Raw genomic sequence first — 21843 nt, 5'->3', positions numbered from 1 at the left:
CGACAATAGTTTGGTTGTTGTTATTCACGTACGTTCTATCAAATGATTCTGTAAGGTAACAAGCAGGATTAAAAGTGGTTACAGTGTTCATCTAGTGATCTGAAGGTCGATGTTCGAGCCTTGGCTGAGGCAGCGTGTGTGTCCTTGAGCAAGGCACTTAACCACACATTGCTCTGCGACGACACAGGTGCCAAGCTGTATGGGTCCTAATGCCCTTCCCTTGGACAACAATCGGTGGCGTGGAGGGGGGAGACTTGCAGCAGGGGCAACTGCTGGTCTTCCATACAACCTTGCCCAGGCCTACGCCCTGGAAGCCTTCCAAGGCGCAAATCTCATGAGACTAACAGATGCCTATAAAGGATTAAAAAAAGCAGGATGTTATGCAATTCACCCATAACTAAGAGCACAGCCCTTTATAAGCAAACTTGTAGTGGAGTGAAGTTGACAAATGAACAAGAACCTGTTTTAAAATATTCTGAATACTTTCAATCATTGCTTCTGTCACTGGAATTGAGATCACCTGCTGAATTATTCAAACATCAATGGTCTTATTGTCTGTTTACACTGCACTTTCTCTGTAACTTTAATACTTCATTCTGCTCTTGTATGTTTGCCCTTGTATTAGCCCAGGGAGAATGAATGACATACAAGTTTTTCTCTGCACCTCGACTATAATCCTCCAAGAGGACCACACCCTTGTCGGAGGGTTTGGAGGCTTGCGTGCTTCAATGACCCCGAGAGCCATGTTGGCTGGAGTCAGGGCTTTATGCTTTGGTGGGGTCACCCATGCCAAACAGGTCAAAGGGAAGAGGCCAGACTAAGAGTGGTCCACCGATGCTCTGGGTTTGGGGGTTCAGCTGACCCTGAATGGTCAAACAAAGCAACAATGAAGAACCCTTCTTTATCTGTGTGCAACAGTATGGACAATCAGAGATGGAGGACCTTCATTGCTGCCCTAAACACGCCTGCATAACAAGCAGTGAGCGGCAATGATAAACCAATTTACCTATTAGCCTGGTATGGCAGGCTCTGCCTGGCTTTTGGGATATTGTCCACCCCAAAAGGGGCAGAGGCGTGCAAGACATGGGCAGAGCAGATCTCTCAGTTGTCAGATGGGTGGCAGTGCTGGGTTGAGGGAGAGCGACAGGGATTGGTTGAAAGTTTGAGTAGGCAGGCTGGTGACGGTGTTAGAACTGTCAGGTTCAATACACACCATAGTGACAGTTGCCAGTTATCTGAAAGAGGGGGAAAAGTTTTCAGTATATTTTCTCTGGCTAGGGGGATGCAGCTAAATTGCTTGCAGTGCCAGGGGGATCATTTCAGGGGATCAGCCCCTCCCTCAGTTGTTCAGCTGATCAGAGAGGGGTCGGGAAACTTAGTGGAGGCCCAGTGGGGGAACGGCTTGGGGTCTCTGGGGGAGCACATTCCCAGCAATATACCGATGAACTTCCGAAAGGAAAAGACCCTATTCCTGAAGGCTTAGAGGGACCACGCCCCAGGGTGTTGTTATGGATAGAGGGAAGCGATGCTAAAGCCATCCTCGACCCCAGGGCGCAGGTCAAGTTGTTGTACAGTTCGTTTTACAACCGGTGTCTGAAGCATTTACCCTTGAGTAAGGACACTGGAGATTTGGGGTACCAGTGCTAGTAATTATCCAGAAGACGATGATTGGTTAGTGCCCCTGGAGTTCATGGGGGCATTGTCTGGGCACCCAGCGTGTCGAGCTGCTTCTGAGGACATGTGTAGCAGCCTTGAGCTGGTACCGAATTTAAACGAGACCCAGCGGTAGTACGGCCTGGGGGAAGTAGCTGAGGGTGAGACCCTCTTAGTAGACGCTCCGAACTACCACAAGGGAGGGGAGTTGACTGCTGAAGACACCTTGGTGAGAGAGAGGTCGCAGCGACTGGACCCTGGGGCCGTGGAAGACGTAGGCAGCATGTGTGTGGATTATAGGATGTGGTTTAATGTGCTGGATCTGAGGAGTGGTTGTCAGGTCCCGATGAGTGAGGCTGATGAGGAGAAGATGGCTGTTATTGGTTCCCTAGGATTCTTCCGATCCGAAAAGATGCCCAAGAGCATATCCGGAGCCCGTGGGGCATGAGGAAGACCATGGGGGAAGTGAAGGTGTGTGGAGTTTTAGCGTATGTGGATGGCCGCCAAGAGCTTGGATTCGCCTGGGGGGATTGTGATGTGAGGCGAGTGGCGAAGCTCAGGTGACAAAGAGTTAAAGAATTAAACTTTCTTTGGACGAGTGGCGGGTCTAGAGAAAAAGACAGTTTGGGGAAAAGCGACCGAAGCAAAGCATAAAATGTGGAGTTGCTGGAACAGACGGTGGTGGACCTGGGGATGGAAACCCAGGTCGTCAAACGGAATTCCAAGTCGACACTGCGGTCATGTACTGAGGAATTAATCCAGAGAGACGAAACAATGACCCACCTTCGAAAGGATCAGCAGAAACTGAAGACATCGATCCAGAAAAGATTGGAAGACCTACAAGTTGGGGAAGACCAAGGAAGCTGGCTGACTAAGGCCAACAGAAAACCGAGAGCCCAGAGAGGGGAGTTTGACTACACTTCCCAGGAGGTGAAGCAATTGAGGACAGATCTCGGTAAGGGGAGGCGGACGCTTGAAAGGAACCTGAAGATGACTATCGGCAGTTTAAGTGAAGTGGAAAAACTGAAAGTTGACCTGGAAGACGTCATCAGGAAGAAACAACTGGAGGCTGAACGTCCTTTAACTGCTGCTTTTCAGGTCAGGGTGGAAGAAGCTGGTGGGGTAACTGCGTCCCAGATGGAGACGGCCAAGAAGCGTAAGTCAGAACTACTGAGGCTGGGGCGAGAGTTGGAGGAGTCCAAGAAGAAGCTGACGTCTCGACCACAGGAGGCAGAAGAGACCGCAGAGGCAGCCCCGCCTAACTGCTTCAGTTTGGAGAAACTCAAACAGCAGCTACCGATCGAGGGAATGAGGAAGAATACGGAATCGAGGGATGATGTGCCGGACATGTGGTACATGCTGCCTTTCGCTAACTTCCCCGTGATTGAGGAAGAGACCTTTGGCCCTTCTCGCACTGAGTCAGGTGTAGTGGGGAGGGCTAGCTGTGGGTAGTCTGAGTTACAGCAGGACCAGGAAGGAAAAGAATCGGGGCCCCAGACACGGGACAGGGGGCTCCGAGTTGCAGTGGGGGCATGAGTGAGGGATTGAGAGAGGATTTGGCAAGCAGACCCGAGGTATCCCCCATAGTGTCCGAGCCTTAAGGGTTTAGGTGAGGGGGTACAGAGGTCTCGGAGGATTAGGAAGCTCCCAGATAGGTTGGCCTATGTAGCGCCTGTGGCCGGGCGTAAGGTCCACTGCTTTGGGAGCAATGTCACTGTGTGTACCTGGATTGGGTTTTTGTGTCTGCAGGCCTAGTTGGCAAGTTATTTAGAAGTCATGAGGACATGACTTGATTTGGTGGGGGGAGAGTGTAAGAGGTTTCTTCTTTTATGTTACTGCGCTGGCTGATTAAAATGGCTTCTTTGTTATGTTAACTGCTGAGAAAGTTCTCTTGCTAGCAGCTTGTTTGGGTGTTGTTTGGGTTATATTATTGATACAAGAGCGAACGAACCAATTGGGATAGATGTTATTTTTTTCTAGTGTGTCTGTAAGTTATTGTGATGCGCGGGTTTTTGGGGAGAAGGCGCGATGGACAGAGAGAGAATGGACAAGGTGCTGTGAGCTGGCTAACAGGGTCGGACTCCGAGCAGGAGTCCGAGGTCCAGGATCTTCGGCGAGGAAAGTGGAGACGGAGACAGACTCGTGTGGAGCATCTGGTCCACCACCGTGGTTGGTCCCAGGTGGCGGGTCAAAGTGGTCAGAGGGGATCGAATGGTGAAGAGAGGATCGTTACTAGAGCTCCAACTGTTGTGCACGAAGAGATTGAACTTTGATAAGTGTGGTGCCTTTTATTTTCCTTTTATATTTTTATTTCTATTAATTATATAGTTCCAGTAATATCTATAAACCGTAATTCATTTAATCGCAGCGGGCTGAGGGTGGCAGACACCAACAGAATCAACAAACTCATTCGTAAGGCCAGTGATGTTGTGGGGATGGAACTGGACTCTCTGACGGTGGTGACTGAAAAGAGGATGCTGTCCAAGTTGCATGCCATCTTGGACAATGTCTCCCATCCACTACATAATGTACTGGGTGGGCACAGGACTACATTCAGCCAGAGACTCATTCCACCGAGATGCAACACAGAGCGTCATAGGAAGTCATTCCTGTCTGTGGCCATCAAACTTTACAACTCTTCCCTTGGAGGGTCAGACATCCTGAGCCAATAGGCTGGTCCTGGACTTATTTCATAATTTACATATTACTATTTAACTATTTATGGTTTTATTACTAATTATTATTTATGGAGCAACTGTAACGAAAACCAATTTTCCCCGGGTCAATAAAGTATGACTATGACTATGACTATGTATATGGTGTATTGTCTGTCACTTGGCGGGGTGGGGTACATCACACAGCATCCACACAAACTTAATTACCCAGTTTGGCAGGGCCAAGGGCTCTTTCCCTAGACGACAGCGAGTTGAGCGACCCTGAGGTCTGCCAGGGGGGCTACATACTGCGTGGAAAGATGCCTTTCTGCCCAACTCATATGCTGACCACAGCATTCTCCCTGTTAGGCAGTTGCCCACATTCGGCACATAACCCCCTAAAGTCCCTCCCCTCCATATACCTATCCATATTCCACTTAAGCTTGCGATTCCTACCAGCTGCGATCACTTCCTCTGGCAGCTCATCCCGGGTACTCACCTCTGTGCAAAGTAGTCACCTCGCAGGTCTCTTTTGAACCTCACCCCTCTTGCCTGGTGCCTGTGCCCTGCAGCTTTGGAATCTCCAACCCTGACTGCCCACTTTATCCACAGCCCCCCGTGAGGTCAGCCCTCATTCTCCCGAGCTCCATGGAGTGAAGACCCAACAAGGCTAACCCAGTACACAGGCCTCACCAATGATTTATAAACTGCAACATAATGCCCCCTGGTTTCAAACTCAGTACCCTGACTGATGAAGGCCAGCATGCTAAGTGACTTCTTCACCACCTTGCCCAGTAAACTTCAATTATTTCTCCTAGTTCATTCCCCAAGAGGAACTGGTAAACTCGTACTCCTGTTCAATGCAACTCACCACCAGTGATCTTCCGATTTAACACCAGGAATAACTTGAACGAAATTATTCCTTATTTCAATGTATCTTTCGTTTTGCCAAATTTATTAATTGTACAATTTCTCTATAATTCTATTATATCATTTTGTTGTTGTTCCTCTCTGCACCCTGTGGTGCATCGGGTGGCAACTTTACCATTTCTTTAGCGTTTCTGTCTGTGTTTTTACGAGGCCGAGTTGCTAGCTTGATGCTCAACCCGACACGGATGGAAAGTATGCAAGGAGCCAGCCAGATTTGAACCCAGGACCACTTGCCCCAATACCAGCAGCTGGCCAATAATATAATACACTATTCTATAATAATGGCAGGTTATGGGGAGATGGCAGAGGAATGGGGTTGAGGGGGAAAATAAATCAACCATGATCATATAGCGAAGCAGACTCGATGGACCAAATAGCCGAATTCTGCTCCTATATCTTATGGTCATTTAGTAGTTGGGGAACTCCTACTTAGCACAGTGGCTGAGATTCATTATTGCCATTCATTCTTTAGCGTTGAAAGTGTTAACCAGTGAAAATTCACACTGTTAGTTAACCTGAAATAAGGTAATCTTCAGAAGCGCAACAAGGAAAAAACACCATCAACAATAGTGACCAGGACAGTGAGAGGCCTCTGAATGGAAGTGTTGGTCAATGGTGTTGGGGACTTAGGGAAGAAAAGGTCAGGTAATGGGTCACTGGGAAATGAATTATTTTACAGGCACACAACTTCCCTTTGCATCAGGGAGGACTAATTCCCCTAGGCACTGAAGAAATTGAACAGTCTGCTGCTTTCTCCAGTGCTCAGCAGGAAAACACTACCTTGTGGCCAAATGACCCAAACTTAGCTATGGACTCGCTGCCGTCACAAACCGGGTTGGACACTTCCAACCAACGTAGCAACTTGCAGAAGAGCTCCACTGATTGAAAGGGCCTTGATCCAAAATCCTGTTAATCCCCCTCCATAGGTGATACCTGACCTGCTGAGTCCCTCCGGCATTTTGTGTGGGTTACAGAAGAGCGCCCGAGTTTATCGTCTCCAATTACTACCATCAGTGAGGAGGCACAGGAGCCAGAAGGCCCACACTCAGTGCTTCAGGAACAGCTCTCTCCCCTCTGCCATCAGATTCCTGAAAGTCCATGAACACCACCTCACTGGTTTTGTTCTCTTTTTGCATGACTTGTATAATTCATTTAACATATACACTCAGTAGCCACTTTATTTGGTACCTCCTGTACACCTGTTCATTAATGATATTAAATATTAAAATTCTGCTCATTAAATATCTAATCAGCCAATCATGTGGCAGCAACACAATATATAAAAGCAAGCAGACATGGTCAAGAGGTTCAGTTGTTGTTCAGACAAACATCAGAATGGGGAAGAAATGTGACCTAAGTGAGTTTGACCATGGAATGATAGTTGGTGCCAGACAGGGTGGTTTGAGTATCTCAGAAACTGCTGATCTCCTGGGATTTTCACACACAACAGTCTCTAGGGTTTACCAAGAATGGTGCAAGAAACAAAATAAAACACCCTGCGTGCAGCAGTTCTGAGAGCAAAAGTGGCCTGCCAGTGAGAGAGGTCAGAGGAGAATAACCAGACTGCTTCAACCTGATGGGAAGGTGACAGTAAGTCAAATAACCATGTGTTACAACCGTATGCAGAAGAGCATCTCTGAAGGCACAACGTGTTGAATCTTGAAGTAGATGGGCTACAGCAGCAGAAGACTACACCAGGCTCCCTTCTGTTACCAAATGAAGAGGCTGCTGGCTGGATTTCTTATTATCATCTGTATTATACTTCATGTACTGCTACCACAAAACAACAAACTTCACGTCGTGCCAGTGATAACAAACCTCATTCTGATCTCCAAGCAAAGCCTTACCTGCAGTTTGGAAATAGGGGTTTTCAGGAAGAGGTGGGGGGTGATTCCCATTTTCAGTGGATACAGTTTCAGTTTCTTCCAACTCTTCCACATACAAGGAATCAATCGTCTCTTCAAGGAACATCAAACATTCCTTCTCTTCCACTGAAAGGTCTTTCCAAGAATCATCACTCTGTTAACAGAAAATATAGACATTTAGCTCACTGGTCTGAGTCAAAGGAGGTAAAATTTTATTTATTTATTTAGTTATTGAGATACAATGTGAAATTGGCCCCTCCAGTCCTTCAAGCCACACTGCCCAGCAATCCACAATTTAATCCCAGCCTAACTGTGGGGCAATTCACAATGACAAATTAACCTGCCAACTGCTACCCCTTTGACCACGCGGTCACAGGGAGAAGGTACAAACTCCTGACAGGCAGCTGTGGGAATCGAACCCAGGTTGTCTGTACTGTAATGCATTGTGCCGCCCCAGAATTCACCCAGATGGGCAACTGATGAGGCTTGAAATTTTGCAAGTCGTGAATCAGAAATACTTCCCCAGTCTGATCAAGCTGGTTTAATACACAACCAACCTCGCACACCACTCCGTAGACTCTGACTACACTTCTCACAGCCTCGGTAAAGCTGCAAACATATGGGTACAGTGCAAAAGTCTTATATATATAGCCCTAGCTAGATACATGTCTGTAAGACTTTTGCACAGTACGGTAAACGAAGACCCCACCCATCCCAGACATTCTCTCTTAGAAACATAGAAACCCTACAGCACAATACAGGCCCTTTGGCCCACAAAGCTGTGCCAAACATGTCCTCACCTTCGAGCTACCTAGGCTTACCTATAGCCCTCTATTTTTCTAAGCTCCTTGTATCTATCCAGGAGTCTCTTAAAAGACCCTATCGTTTCCACCTTCATCACCGCCAGCGGCCCATTCCACGCACTCACCACTCTCTGCGTTAAAAAACTTACCCCTGACATCTCCTCTGTACCTACTTCCAAGCACCTTAAGACTGTGCCCTCTCGTGTTAGACATTTCAGCCTTGGGAAAAAGCCTCTGACTAACCACATGATCAATGCCTCTCATTATCTTGTACACCTCTATCAGGTCACCTCTCATCCTCCTTCGCTCCAAGGAGAAAAGGCCGAGTTCACTCAACCTATTCTCATAAGGCATGCTCCCCAATCCAGACAACATCCTTGTAAATCTCCTTTGCACCCTTTCTATAGTTTCCACGTCCTTCCTGTAGTGAGGCAACCAGAACAGAGCACAGTACTCCAAGTGGGGTCTGACCAGGGTCCTATATTGCTGCAACATTACCTCTCAGCTCTTAAACTCAATCCCACTATTGATGAAGGCCAATGCACCGTACGCCTTCTTAACCACAGAGTCAACCTGCGAAGCAGCTTTGAGTGTCCTTTGGGCTCGGACCCCAAGATCCCTCTGATCCTCCACACTGCCAAGAGTCTTACCATTAATGCTATATTCTGCCATCATATTTGCCCTACAATATTCTGCCATCAATTTTGACCTACCTATATTCTGCCATTATACACTAATTGACATATCTTCTCCCCTCTTTAGCTGGGCCTGAAAGCAGATACCACCAGTTGCAAGGACAGCTTCTACCCTGCTGTTAGAAAATTACTAAACGGTGCCCTGGTACGATAAGGTACCCACCTCATTATGATCTTGCCCCTTATTGTGTATCTGCACTGCACTTCACATAACTGTGACACTTCATTCCACATTCTGCTGTTGATTTCCCTTGTACTGTGTCAGCGAACTGTTGCAATAAATTGATGTGTATGACAGGAAGACAGACAGGTTTGTCCACAGTACTTTGGTACACGTGACAAAATTAAACCAATTTACCCACCTCTGAATAACTTGCCTGAGCCATCACTCAGACTTAAATATTCTCCCTCGGCACAAAAGTTGAGCAGAACTCAGATTTTTACTTATTGAAACACAGCACAGAATAGATCCTTCTGGTTCTTCTAGTCTCATGGCCCAGAAACCCCTGATTTAATCCTAGCCTAATCATGGGACAATTTACAATGACCAATTAACCTACCAACTGGTACGTCTTTGGATTATGGGAGGAAATGCACACAAAAACATATAAATGCAGGGAGAACATACCCGGGTCGCTGGTACTATAAAACGTTGTGCTAACCATTATGTTACCGTGTCTCCCCTGTATCCAACTTTACCCTTTGCGATTGAAATGATCCTTAAATCCCTTTCCTGCTCTTTGTCTCACTGGCCTCAGACTCCCTCAAACAAGAGGGCAAACTGAAATGCCTCACACTCACCTCTCTGAACTATGTCCGATTTATCAATGCCAGCAACACCAAGTCCACCCCTCCTGATGGCAAGGACAAGAATATGCCCGCAAATCAGAAGAGAACGGAGAATTATATTCATATAGATAATATTCATGGACTAGCATAGCAGCTAGGAGGCCACTTGGTCCATCTAGTGTGCACTGACCTTTTGAAACGAGATCCCAGCAGCCCCAGTACCTCATACCCTGCAGCCCCCTTCCTCCAAGGACTGATCTCACCCGCTGTTGTTGCTGATTAACTTGACTCTGAAAACTCATACTTGTGCACAAATAAAATATGATTAAGGAACAAAAACAGCTCAGCCCCAGAACCAAAATGTTCTGAAGTTTGAACAAAGAAATGGCTTATTTTTAAAAATACAGCTATTCACTAGTTGGATACAGGTATTGACCAATTGGTAACTTTGTGAAAGCTCAAATTCCTTACTTGCATGATCAATCACACAACAGTAATACCAGTATAAATAACCAATAGAATATACACATTAAAGGCCAATAATACTTCAGTAAAGTAACTGACCCAGGAGTCCTTTGCTTACATCCTTATTTTGTTTTGGTATGACAAATGACTCCGTTCCCCTGCTGTGCAAAGGGAATCTACGTTCTTCAAAGACTGCACACTATCTGTAAACTATCCTTGCGTGGACATTGTCTTAACCCTTGCCATGCTGCAGCTTCCACAAAGGAGTCCAGATGCTGTCAGAGTGCACAGAGCAGCGGACAGCAGTTTCAACCAAACTGTAGCTCTTTGAAACAACAGATGTCCAGCCAACTTCCACATCATTTTAATTTCTTAATTTTAATGTCATTTCTGAAATGTGGTAAACAAGGTTAAAAAAAATTGTATCGATCTGGTATTGCTGGAATTTCAGTCAATGCTTCCAGGGAGTTAGTTTTACATTAGTTCTAAGTCTATTTCCACAGCTCCCTGAAATTTGCACATGTAGGGTGGATAAAGCAGACAGCATGCCTTAAGTACAAAGCAGAAAATTGGGAAGTCGTGTTGCAGTTTTGTAAGACTTTGGTTGGGCGAGAATTGGAGTATCAGCTGCGGCTCTGGTCTGCACGTTACAGAAAAAATGCGGAGGCTTTGGAAAGGGTGCAGAAAAGGTTTAACCATATGTTGTCTGCATTGAAGGCCATGAACTACAAGAGGTTGGACAACTTGAATTGTTTCCTCTGGAGTGGAGACGGGGGTGGGAGAGTGGGGTTGACCTGTATGTTTCAATGTACATATGATAAGTATACGAATCTGAAAGTTTAGTTCTGGAGATGGGGATGGAAGGGGTGTACAGGAATTGGTAAGCTTCAATTACAAAGGGTAACAGTCCCTGCCAGTAACAGCAGGTTTGACTTAAAGAGGCCATTACTCCAGTTTCAATCCTTTTACAGGAACTGGGAATGGCCACACTCTAAAAAGCCCGTTTGGCTATTTGTGGCCGATCTGCAGTTTAAATCCACCTTGATTTCATATCCCTTACCACTCTCACATCAAAAAAACCCCCAGAGATTTTGCAGTTTGCAAGTCTTTTGGCAACAGTAACACTCAAAATGCTAGAGGAACTCAGGCAGCATCTATGGAATAAACGGTCGATGTTTCAGCTCGGGCCAAGACCCCCTCATCAGGACAATGGAGGGTTTATTCCCCTCCATAGATGTTACTTGACCTGCTGAGTTCCTCCAGCATTTTTGTGTGTGTTGCTCTGGATTGCCAGCATCTCAAAATTCAAGATTGTTTATTGTTATTCTTCAGTTCATGAGTACAAAGGAGAACACAATTTTACTCTGGATCCGATCCAGCATGAGGAAAAAAAACACAATAACCATAACAAACTCGAGAAAATCTGCAGATGCTGGAAGTCACGCAAAATGCTGGAGGAACTCAGCAGTTCAGACAGCATCTATGCAAAAGAGGAAAGAGCTGAGACCCTTCATCGGGACAATAAGCATAAAGAACTCAATAAAAAAAAGGGACAAAAATAACAGAATCCTTCATGTTTATATTTCTTAGACATTTTTATTATTCCTTCATATTTCTGGGAAAGAGCAACACTAGACAGTTACAACATTCCAGGTAGTTCCTTTGGTCACCCATTATGATGGTTACGCTGGCTCCATTTCTTTGTCCCCACCCTGAGAACAACAAGTTCTTCAGTCAGACCATCCCTTATCTCATACTTGAGGAAATACCAACCTAACCAACAAGCTCGGTTAACAATGCCTCATATTGTTTGAGGACATCAAGTGGCTTTGGAGATACAGCAAGTCACTACCTGGATCTAGGGCCTCACCCACTGAGAATCTCTCGCTGTTTTTGCCAACATCTAGATACGTAAAGACAATTTTAAAATACAGGTAAACATGAAAGACTGACTCATAACAAGCCTATTTTTTTAAATAAATTTTAATTTAGTTTTCAAACTTGGTTACATGGAATAATAATATCTACCCTCCCCCCTCCCCTTAACCCCTCCCCTTGATACATACCCCTACCTAAAAGAAAAGAAAGAAAAAGAGAAAAAAAAGAAAGAAAGACCGCCTGGATATTGGAAGGTCTCCACATGCTCCATGGGATTCAAAATAAATTTAATATATGTATTTGTTTCTTTCCCCAAAGGACCAACATCTTTATCCTCGCAGCACCTATATATACCACCCTATCTTTGTAAATAAGGGTGCCAAATATTCAAGAATGTATCATATTTATCTCTTAAATTATAAGTAATTTTTTCAAAGCATTCAAAGTTCAGAGGAAATGTATTATATGAGTATACAGTGTACATGTCCCATACACTACACGGAAATTCATTTTCTTGCAGGCATTTTCAGGAAAATAAAGAAATACAGTAGAATTTACTACAAACAAAGACTGACTAACAACGTGCAAAGTTGACCAATTATGCAAATAAAAATAATACTGAAAGTCAGAGTTGTAATGAGTTCTTGAAAGTTGCTTGTAGAAGCGGTTCAAGGCAGTGGCGAGTGAAGTTACCCACGCCAGTTCAGGAGACTGATAGTTGTAGGGTAATAACTGTTCCTGAACCTGGTGGTGTGGGATCTGATGCTTCTGTACCCTCCTGCCGGTGGTAGTAGCGAGAAGAGAGCATGGCTTTGATAAAGGTCCTCGATAATGGATGCTGCTTTCCTGTAGCAGAGCCTCCATGTTAATGTGCTCAGTGGTGGGGAGGGCTTTGTCTGAGATGGACTGGGCTGCAGCCACCACCGTCTGTAGCCTTTCCCATTCCTGGATATCGGTGTTTCTTTTCCAGACCATGATGCATTGAGGCAGGATACACTCCACTGTGCATCTACAGAAGTTTGTCAAAGTTTTTGGTGACATGGCAAATCTCTGCAAACCTCAAAGAAAATACGGGGTGCTTCTTTGTCACTCAGAGTCTAATCAGACAATTTCTTACACACTCCAGCATACTACATATTCAATACAATACCGCAATAATCAGACTGCAATTTTCAGACTACTACTTGAATTTTCCAGAATTCTGCACAGGATTTCTGCAAAAGGTACAGTGTACTTGCTGTTTGTTATAAAAGCCAGCACCGGTTTGCTCAAACCAATAATCTTCTCTTGGCTGCAAATGGGCAAGAGTGCTCTTCATTGATTACAGTGTCCTCGACCACAGGCAAGTTATAATGCATTGTTCCACCCACAGAAACAAGTAGATTGACACCCCATCCTCAACTCTTCAGACTGATCTCACCTTCTCTGAAAGTGCTTCCACACCCACCCCACCCCGCCCCACCACTGAGACAATGCCAACCAACCTCTCAGCTCATGGATCGAGGATTGGCGAGCTTCAGCAGTAGAGTCTGGAGAAGCAACTGACTGTTTATTCTCCCCCAAAGATGGTGCCTGACCGCCCATTTCCTCCAGCATTTTGTGTGTACTACACCTCAGCCATTTTCTGACATTGCACCTCAGGCAGTGACTGATGAAGCTACAGGAGATACCTAGTGCGTCACCGACAGCACCAGAGAAACAGGTTCTTCCACATTTTCAGAATTGAGAAAAAAGATCACTGTTTTCCAAAACAAGATATCTATTATGAAATATTTGGAAGTGCCGTCACAGCAAGAGAATGCAGCAAGAGATTAGGGGGTGCTGTGAGTACAACCTAGTCCATCAGATAACTAACCACACCTGCACTGAGCATTGTTAACACTTTCCAGCAGCTAATTTAAACAAGCATCCCCTCACACCCTTCACAATCCCCTCTCCCCACCCCCATCATGCAGAATATTGAGAACGTTTACCATCCAGAATTGGGTTTAATAGCACTGGCAGATGTGAATTACTTACTGTAATTCACAGCTTTTTTCTCCCTGTTATCACGTATTGCATTGTACTACTGCTGCAAAGTTAACTAATATCACAAGATATTCCGGTGATATACCATGTCATATGTTACTTATAGATATTAAACAGTTAAATGAAGTAAGTAGTGCAAAAAAAGGAAATAAAAAGTAGTGAGGTAGTGTTCGTGGGTTCAATGTCCATTCAGAAATTGGATGGCAGAGGTGAAGAAGCTGTTCCTGAATTGTTGAGTGGGTGCCTTTAGGCTCCTGTACCTCCTTCCTGATGGCAATATGTCCTGGGTAATGGAGGTCTTTAATGACAGACCCTGCCTTGCTAAGGCATCACTTGTTGAAGATGACCTGGATACCAGACTCAAGGACAGCTTTTATCCAACTATTATCAGACACCAGAATGGATATCTTCTTGTGAAAGGTATACTCTTCATCTCCTCATCATAACCCTTTCACATCGTCTACCTGCACCGCACTTTCTTCGTATCAACACTATATTGTGGATTCTGTTGTTTTACATAAACCACCACAGGTTTTTCTTTCGCTTAACCCTCTCTTCTCACTGTTGCCATCGGGAAGCTGGTGCAGGAGCCTCAGGACTCATGCCACCAGGTTATTATCCCTCAACCATCAGGCTCTTGAACCAGAGGGGGTAATGTCATTCATCTTCACTTGCCCCATCACTGAACCAAAGTTCACTTCCGAGGACTCTTCAACTCATGCTCTCGATATTTATTGCTTATTTATGTATTATTATTATTTCTTTCTTTCTGTATTTGCAGAGTTCGTTGACTTTTACACTCTGGGTTGAACATCCCAGTTGGGCAGTCTTTCATTGATTCTGTTACGGTTCGTATTCCATGAATTTATTAAGTATGCCCACAAGAAAGTGAATCTCAGGGTTGTATATGGTGATATGTATGGACTCTGTTAACAAATCTACTTTGATGTACTTGTACATGGCCATCTGACATCATCTTTCTGAATGGTCCGTGAATACTGCCTAATCTTCTGTATTATTAATGTTTATAACTTAAAGTGGTTTTACATATTTGCACTGCACTGCCGCTGAGAAACGATTTTCACATCATCTATGTCCATGATAATAAATCTGATTCTGATGTTGAGGAGCTCAGCAGGTCAGGCAACATCTATGGAAAGGGCGTTCCGGGCCATGACGTTTCATCAGGAAAGGAAGGAGAGAAGTCAGAGTAAGGAGGTGAGGCAGGGGAGGAAAATCTACAAGGTGTCAGATGATAGGTGAATCTGGGGCGGGAGGGGTGAAGTAAAGAGCTAGGAAGTCAATTGGTGAAAGAGATAAAGGGCTGGAGAAAGATGAATCTGATAGGAGAGAACAGAAGATTATGGAAGAAAGAGGAGCACCAGAAGGACGTGATGGGCTGGTAAGGGGATAAGGTGAGAGAGAAAAAAATGGGAATGGGGAATGGAGAAGGAGAGGAGGAGGGCATTTACCAGATGTTCGAGAAAATCGATGCTCATGCCATCAGGTTGGAGGCTACCCAGACAGAATACAAGGTGTTACTGCTCCAACCTTTGTACTCCAGGGAGCGGGAAGCGCAGAATCAAATATCGCTGTGATGATTGTATGTTCTAGTATCAATTGTTTGGCCACAATAAAGTATAAAGCAACCTGAGTGTGGCTTCATCCTGGCAGTGGAGGTGGCCATGGACTGACATGTTGGAATGGGAATGGGAAGTAGAATTGAAATGAGTGGCTACTAGGAGATCCCACTTTTTGTGTCGGACAGTGAAGGCGTTCGGTGAAGCTGTCACCAACTCTCAAGGCGATCGCAAGGTGGCCATCCATTTCAATTCTTACTTCCACTCCCTCCACTTTCTTACTGTCATTTCTCCTGTTCCTTCCCACTCCTGAAGAAGGGTCTAGGCCCAAAACATTAACTGCTTGTTCATTTCGAAAAATGTTGCATGACCTGCTGAGTTCCTCCAGCATTTTTGTGTGTTGCTTTGGATTTCCAGCATCTTCAGAATCTCATGTTTGTGATTCCCATCTGTCTGATTGACCAGAATCAGATTCAGATTTAATATCAATCGCATATGTCATGAAATTTGTTGTGTTATGGCAGCAGTACACTGCAATGCACAAGAAAACTTAACTTACAGTAAGAAATATATAACTATTACCAACAATTGTTGTGTCATCGGCAAACTTGTAGATGGAATTTGAGCTGTGTCTAGCCACACAATCACAGGTGTAGAGAGAGAAAGGCAATGGGATAAGGCATATCCTTGAGGTGCACCAGTGCTGACTGGCAGTGAGGAGATGTTATTTTCCAATCCACAGTGGCTGTGGTTCCCCGATGAGGAAGTTAAGGATCCAGTTGCAGAGAGAGGTGCAGAGGCCCAGGTTTTGGAGCTTGTTGATCGGTATTGAGGGTAGATTGGTGCTGAGTTCTGAACTGTATTCAATCAATACAGAACAGCAAGATTAATGTAGGTATTTCGAATGTCCGGGTGATCCAATGCCATGTGGAGAGCCAGTGAGACTGCATCTGTTGAGGATCTATTGTGGCGAAAGGCAAGTGGCAGCGGATGGTGGTCCTTGCTCAGGCAGGACTTGAACTTGATTTTGGCAAGACAAGGTTTCTCCACTGTACTCCAGATATGTGACAACTTTGAACCAATTGCCAATCCAGAACACGAATTTCTAGGGCAAAGTCAGAAATTCAAACACTGACTTGTTAATTTCAAGATCCATTCAGGAAAGAGAACTTCCATTCGGCCCACTTCTCTCTGCTAGCAGCCCCATTCAGGACCACTTCGCCATTCTCTTGTTTGAACCAAAACAATATTTGCAGATTTAAAACTCCTTGCACACAGACTGATCTGTAACTGGATCCTTGACTTCTTGACCGTAAGGCCACAGTCAGTCCGTGTTGATTGAAACATCTCTAGCTCCATCTCTCTGAGCACCAGCGCCCCCCAGGAATATGTGTTCAATCCATTGCTGATCATGGTGCTGACACATGACTACCCTGCTGAATCCAGTACAAACGGAATCATCAAGTTCGCCAATGACACAACAGTAGGTGGCCTCATCAATAGCAACGACAACGTGGCATACAGAGAGGAGGAAGAGCGGCTAGTAAGATAGTGCAAGCACAACGGTGAGTCTCAACATGAACAAGACCAAAAAGATGATTGTGGACTTTAGGAAGGTGCAGTCTGATCATTCCTCACTGCACTGCACGTCATCTCCCTCTCTCACTCTCCCTTCTGTTACACACACATTGTCTCCCTCTCTCCCCTCTGTTACACACACACTACTCCTCCGTGGAGAGAACTAGGAGAACTAAGTTTCTGGGAGCGTACATAACAGACAATCTCACCTGGTCCCTGAACATCACCTCTTTGATCAAGATTGCACAGCGGCATCTCCACTTCCAGAGGAGATTAAAGCCAGTGGCGCTCTCCTCCCCTCCCTCACATTTTAACCAATTTTTATGGGAGCGCCATTGAGAGTTTACTGCATCACCGTCTGGTACGGGAATACAAGGCACCTGCCTGCATGTCTCTACAAAGGACTGTGAGGGCTTCTGAGAGGATCTTCAGGGTCTCTCTTCTCATCAGAGATATTTATCAGGAGGGCTGAATACACGGGGCCCTTAGCATTATCAATGATCCCTCCCATCCATCCAACAATCCCTTTGACCCCCTACCATCAGGCAGGAGGTACCATATCATTAGCACAAAAACTGTTAGGATGGGAAACAGCTTCTTCCCCCAGGACACAAGGCTACTGAACTCCCTGCCACCCTCCAAGTCTCATCATGTATAAGCACTGGTTTACTTTTACTTTTAAAACTTGTATTGAATGTGCACCTCACATAAAAGTTGCTGGTGAACGCAGCATCTGCAGATTTCCTCGTGTTTGCCTTGAATATGCACCTTATTATTTGTTGTTGTAATGTTGCTGTGCATTATGTGTGTGAGTTAGACATACTGTGTTGTGCACCTTGGTCCAGACTATCACTGTTTTGTTTGACAGTATACGTGTACAGTTGGATGACAATAAGCTGAACTTGAACTTGATGCACACAAAATGCTGGAGGAACTCAGCAACAACCATGGAGAGGAATAAACAGTCAATACGTGCCGAGACCCTTTATTCCTCTCCGTAGATGCTCCCTGAACTGCTGAGTTCCTCCAGCACTTTGTGTGTGTTGCTCTGGATTTCCAGCATCTGCAGAATCTCCTGTGTTTATGATTTGCACCCAGACTACTGATATGCTGTGCATAGATCTAACCAGAGGTTTGGTGGCGGGGGGAGTCCGAAAGGGAACCAAACAGAGGAAACAAAACCACTGCGGTACTTTTGACTTGACTCTGCCGGAACTGGGATCCCTGATCAGATAATAACAAATAGTGTGAACGTTTATTATCAAAGTATGTATACATTATACAACCTTGAGATTCGCCTCTTTACAGGCAGCCACAAAACAAAGAAACCCAAAAGAACCCATTAAAAAAGACCATCATACACCCAGAGTGCAGAAAAAAAAACCAAAGCATGCAAACAATAAACACAAGCAAATAGCACTCTGAACTGAAGTCCACAAAGAGAGTCAAAGGAATTATCTGACTGTAATCCAACACCAGAATGCCATTGTCCCAACTAAGCAACTTCGATTCAGCTCAACGTTCATGCATTCAGTGTTGGGTCCTGCATATTGCGTACGACTAATAGTAGATGTTTCACAATGCTTGAAATCTTGTGTCATCAGAATTATGGTATTACCACTCACATTTCCTGTAATGTCTAAGAGTCACAAGTTAACAGTGAAGAATTGGGTGTACCCTGTTGGATTTAATTCAGAAACACAGGACGAAGCTCGGCGGAGACCATTCTAACTGCTGCAGCGCAGGCCGGTACAGAGTCTCCAATGCACAGGATCGCAGGAGGTACGGGGGTTGTAGACTCAGCTAGCACAGGCACAACCCTCCCCGCATCGAGGACGTCTTCAAAAGGCAGCATTCATCACTAAGGACCTTAACCATCTGGGACACGGCCACTTCTCACCACTATCAACGAAGAGGTGGTACAGGAGCCAGAAAACTCACATCCAACGATTCAGGAACAGCTTCTTCGCCTCTGCTATCACATTTCTGAACAGCCCATGGACCTAGAACATTACCTCACTACTCAAGTCTTTCTACTTTGCTTGTAATTTATAATTGTACTTCGGCACTGTACAAAGCAATGGATTTCACAAGTGTTAGCACATCTGATTATAAACTTTGCTGTTAATAATGGCCAAAAGGACTGACCAATTCCCTAAACTAATCCACGTGGGAATTGCTCCAAGTGAGGGAAGTATATGAAAGAGCATGACAGAAGCACGTCATGACAGTTTAAAACTCTACACAGTGGACTGGAGAGGGGTGAGGGATATGTCTCTACAAAAGGAGGTGTGAGGTGCTCCCTCCTTCCACTAGCCTGCAGGTCACCCTGGGGCAGAGTGTAGCACCTGTTTAGCCCTCCCCACCCACGGATCAGGGTCATGTGAACCCATGGGAGCAGATGGTGGATGGTCGTATGAGCAGCCGGTGCAGATCACAAGTCCTGGTTATGTGACCACTGACGCCAGGCTGACAGTCTCTGAAGAGTATTGATAATGGCCGGGGTCACCCGTCTTGTAAAGACACTGCCCAGAAGAAGGCAATGGCAAACCACTTCTGGGAAACAATTTACCAAGAACAATCATGGACACAGAAAGACCATGATCGCCCACATCTTACGACACGGCACATAATGAACAAATGAATGCACAAATTGCCAGAGGAACTCAGTAGATCAGTCAGCATCTATAACGATGTAATGATGAGGGGATCTACCATCCCTCCAACCCACCTCTATCTTCAAAGACTCTGATCTCTTCATAACTAGCATCCTTTTTCCTGAATTCCTTAAGCATTTCAGAATGTATATTGTATACATTTCTCTGACATTAAAAGTACCTTTGAAACCTTTGATCCATAACCACACAAACACATTCATCTTTTATACCTGCGTTTTAGTCAAATACACAATAAGAGGCTGCTTGAGTTTCAGTAGCAAAATGTTTCACAGCATGGTGCTCCACGTTCAAAGTCATATCACTCATTTCCTCTCTGAAAATCACAGAGCCCTTCACCTTTCCCACAGCCCTAAATACTCTATCCAAACCTCAGCTGCCTTCACCACCTCTTCAGCTGCTGAGTTATAAATAAGGCACCAGACCATTTGATATGGTACATGTCCCGTTAAAAAATAATATTCTCAATTCATTACACCGGGTTGGGGGGGGGGGGGGTAGGAATGGACAATCACTGTTTTTGATCAAGAGCCTTTATGTCAGGAGTTCCCAACCCTTTTTTCTACCATGGAGCAATGCCATTAGATAAGGGGTCTGTGGACCCTAGGTTGGGAACCCTTGCTTTCTGTGGACTAATGAAGGGTTATGTGGACTATGAAGGGTTATTTCATCTGGTCCAATGAAGGTTCCCAATCTGAAATATCAGCTGTCCATTTCCCTCCAGAGTGAGTTCCTCCAGTATTTTGCATGTTGCTCCAGATCCCAGCATCTGGAATCTCTTGTGGCTTCACTTCATTGCCCATTAACCTGTGATGTTAATTCTACCGTGCAGTTGCATTCAGAGTCCCCAAGCACAGGTTTTAAACTTCAAACCACAATAACCTTTACAGATTGGTGCTGCATTAAACAACAGTTTTATCTGGCACTGGGGAAGTGAGATTCCAATGACATTCAGAACCAACTTGAACTTCTGTGACTCAGAATAATTTATGCTTGTACTTTAGTGATGGACAGAATCAAGTTTATCATTGTTTTTAATGAGAGTAATTTTAATGTTTTGCAACAGCAGTATGTTGAAAGCAGCAGCCCTGGGTTTATTGGACTGTCTGTGTGCGAGCGGGAGGAAGGAAGAGAAAGGGGTTTTTCTGGCTGATGTTCTTCTGTTGCTATTGCTGCTCTGCTGAGCAGTGTGGACGTGCAACATTCGTGCATGTGTGGCGACCCTTGTAGGCTGCCCCAAGCACATCCATAGGTTGCACTCGTTGTCCAGACTGCTATACAGTACAATGTCAAATCAGATGGAAAATGGAAGGAACAGGAGCCTCGGGACACACCACCAGGTTCAGGAGCACTTATCACCCCTCAACCATCAGGCTCTTGAACCAGAGGGGACAACCTCACTCGCTACATCCCTTAACTGTTCCCACAACCTGTAGATTCACGTTCAACGAGCCTTCATCTCATGCTCTCGACATCTATCGCTTACTTGTTTTTTTTTTCTCTTTTGTATTTGCTCAGTTTGCTTTCTTTTACTCACTAGTCGTCTGCCCTTTTGGGTGCAGTCTTTCACTGATTCCACCATAGTTCTTGGACCTACTGAGCATCCCCACAAGAAAACCAATTTCCGGGTTTTATATGGTGAAATATTTGTACTTTGATAATAAGCTTACTTTGAGTTTTGAAGTCACTTCTCATCTTTCGTCTCTCCAAAGAGAAAAGCCCCAGCTTGCTCAGCCTTCCCTCATAAGACACTGAATGTGCAGTTTGTCGTCTTCTTTACCCTGGTGGTGCAGCCTTTCATTGATTCTATTATGGCTATTGGATTCATTGAGTTTGCCCACAGGAAAATGACTCTCAGAGTTTATAATCAAAGTACATATATGTACTTTAATTATAAATTTATTTTGAATTTTGGACGGATACGATTTAGTTTCAAGATAGGTTCGTTTTTAAAGCAACACCCACAAAACAAACAATTTCACTGCATGTTTCAGTGTACTTGCAATGAATAAATCTCAATCTGAATTACAAAATAAATAATGTAAAAACAAGAGCAGTACGCACATCCCTTGCATTTCTCCGAAAGTGGAAGCGAATTTACAGTGAGGAACCAACTTAGTTTCACGCCGGCTAGCAACTCACTAAACCCATCTGTGCCACAAAGCTAGATTCAAAATCTGTGCTGCCGGACCAGGCAGAGGGCACTTCAGGGAAGGAAAGGAGACTGAAAAGGCATCCCAGACTGCCAGT

At 44.9% G+C, this 21843-nt stretch overlaps 1 protein-coding gene across 1 annotated transcript in view; it reads right to left on the bottom strand.

Moving 5' to 3' along the window:
- Nucleotides 1-21843, bottom strand: part of LOC134355881 (specifically androgen-regulated gene protein-like) — a 38496-nt gene that overhangs the window by 6026 nt on the left and 10627 nt on the right. Inside the window, exon 3 of the mRNA XM_063066407.1 lies at nt 7085-7256. Coding sequence (XP_062922477.1) covers nt 7085-7256 — 172 coding nt within the window. The remainder of the gene's footprint in view (nt 1-7084; nt 7257-21843) is intronic.

The sequence above is a fragment of the Mobula hypostoma genome, chromosome 13 (assembly GCF_963921235.1).
Source record: "Mobula hypostoma chromosome 13, sMobHyp1.1, whole genome shotgun sequence".
NCBI classification, from domain to species: Eukaryota; Metazoa; Chordata; class Chondrichthyes; order Myliobatiformes; family Myliobatidae; genus Mobula; species Mobula hypostoma.
Note: the sequence above shows the minus strand (reverse complement) of the source record. Positions and strands in the feature narration are given on the sequence as shown.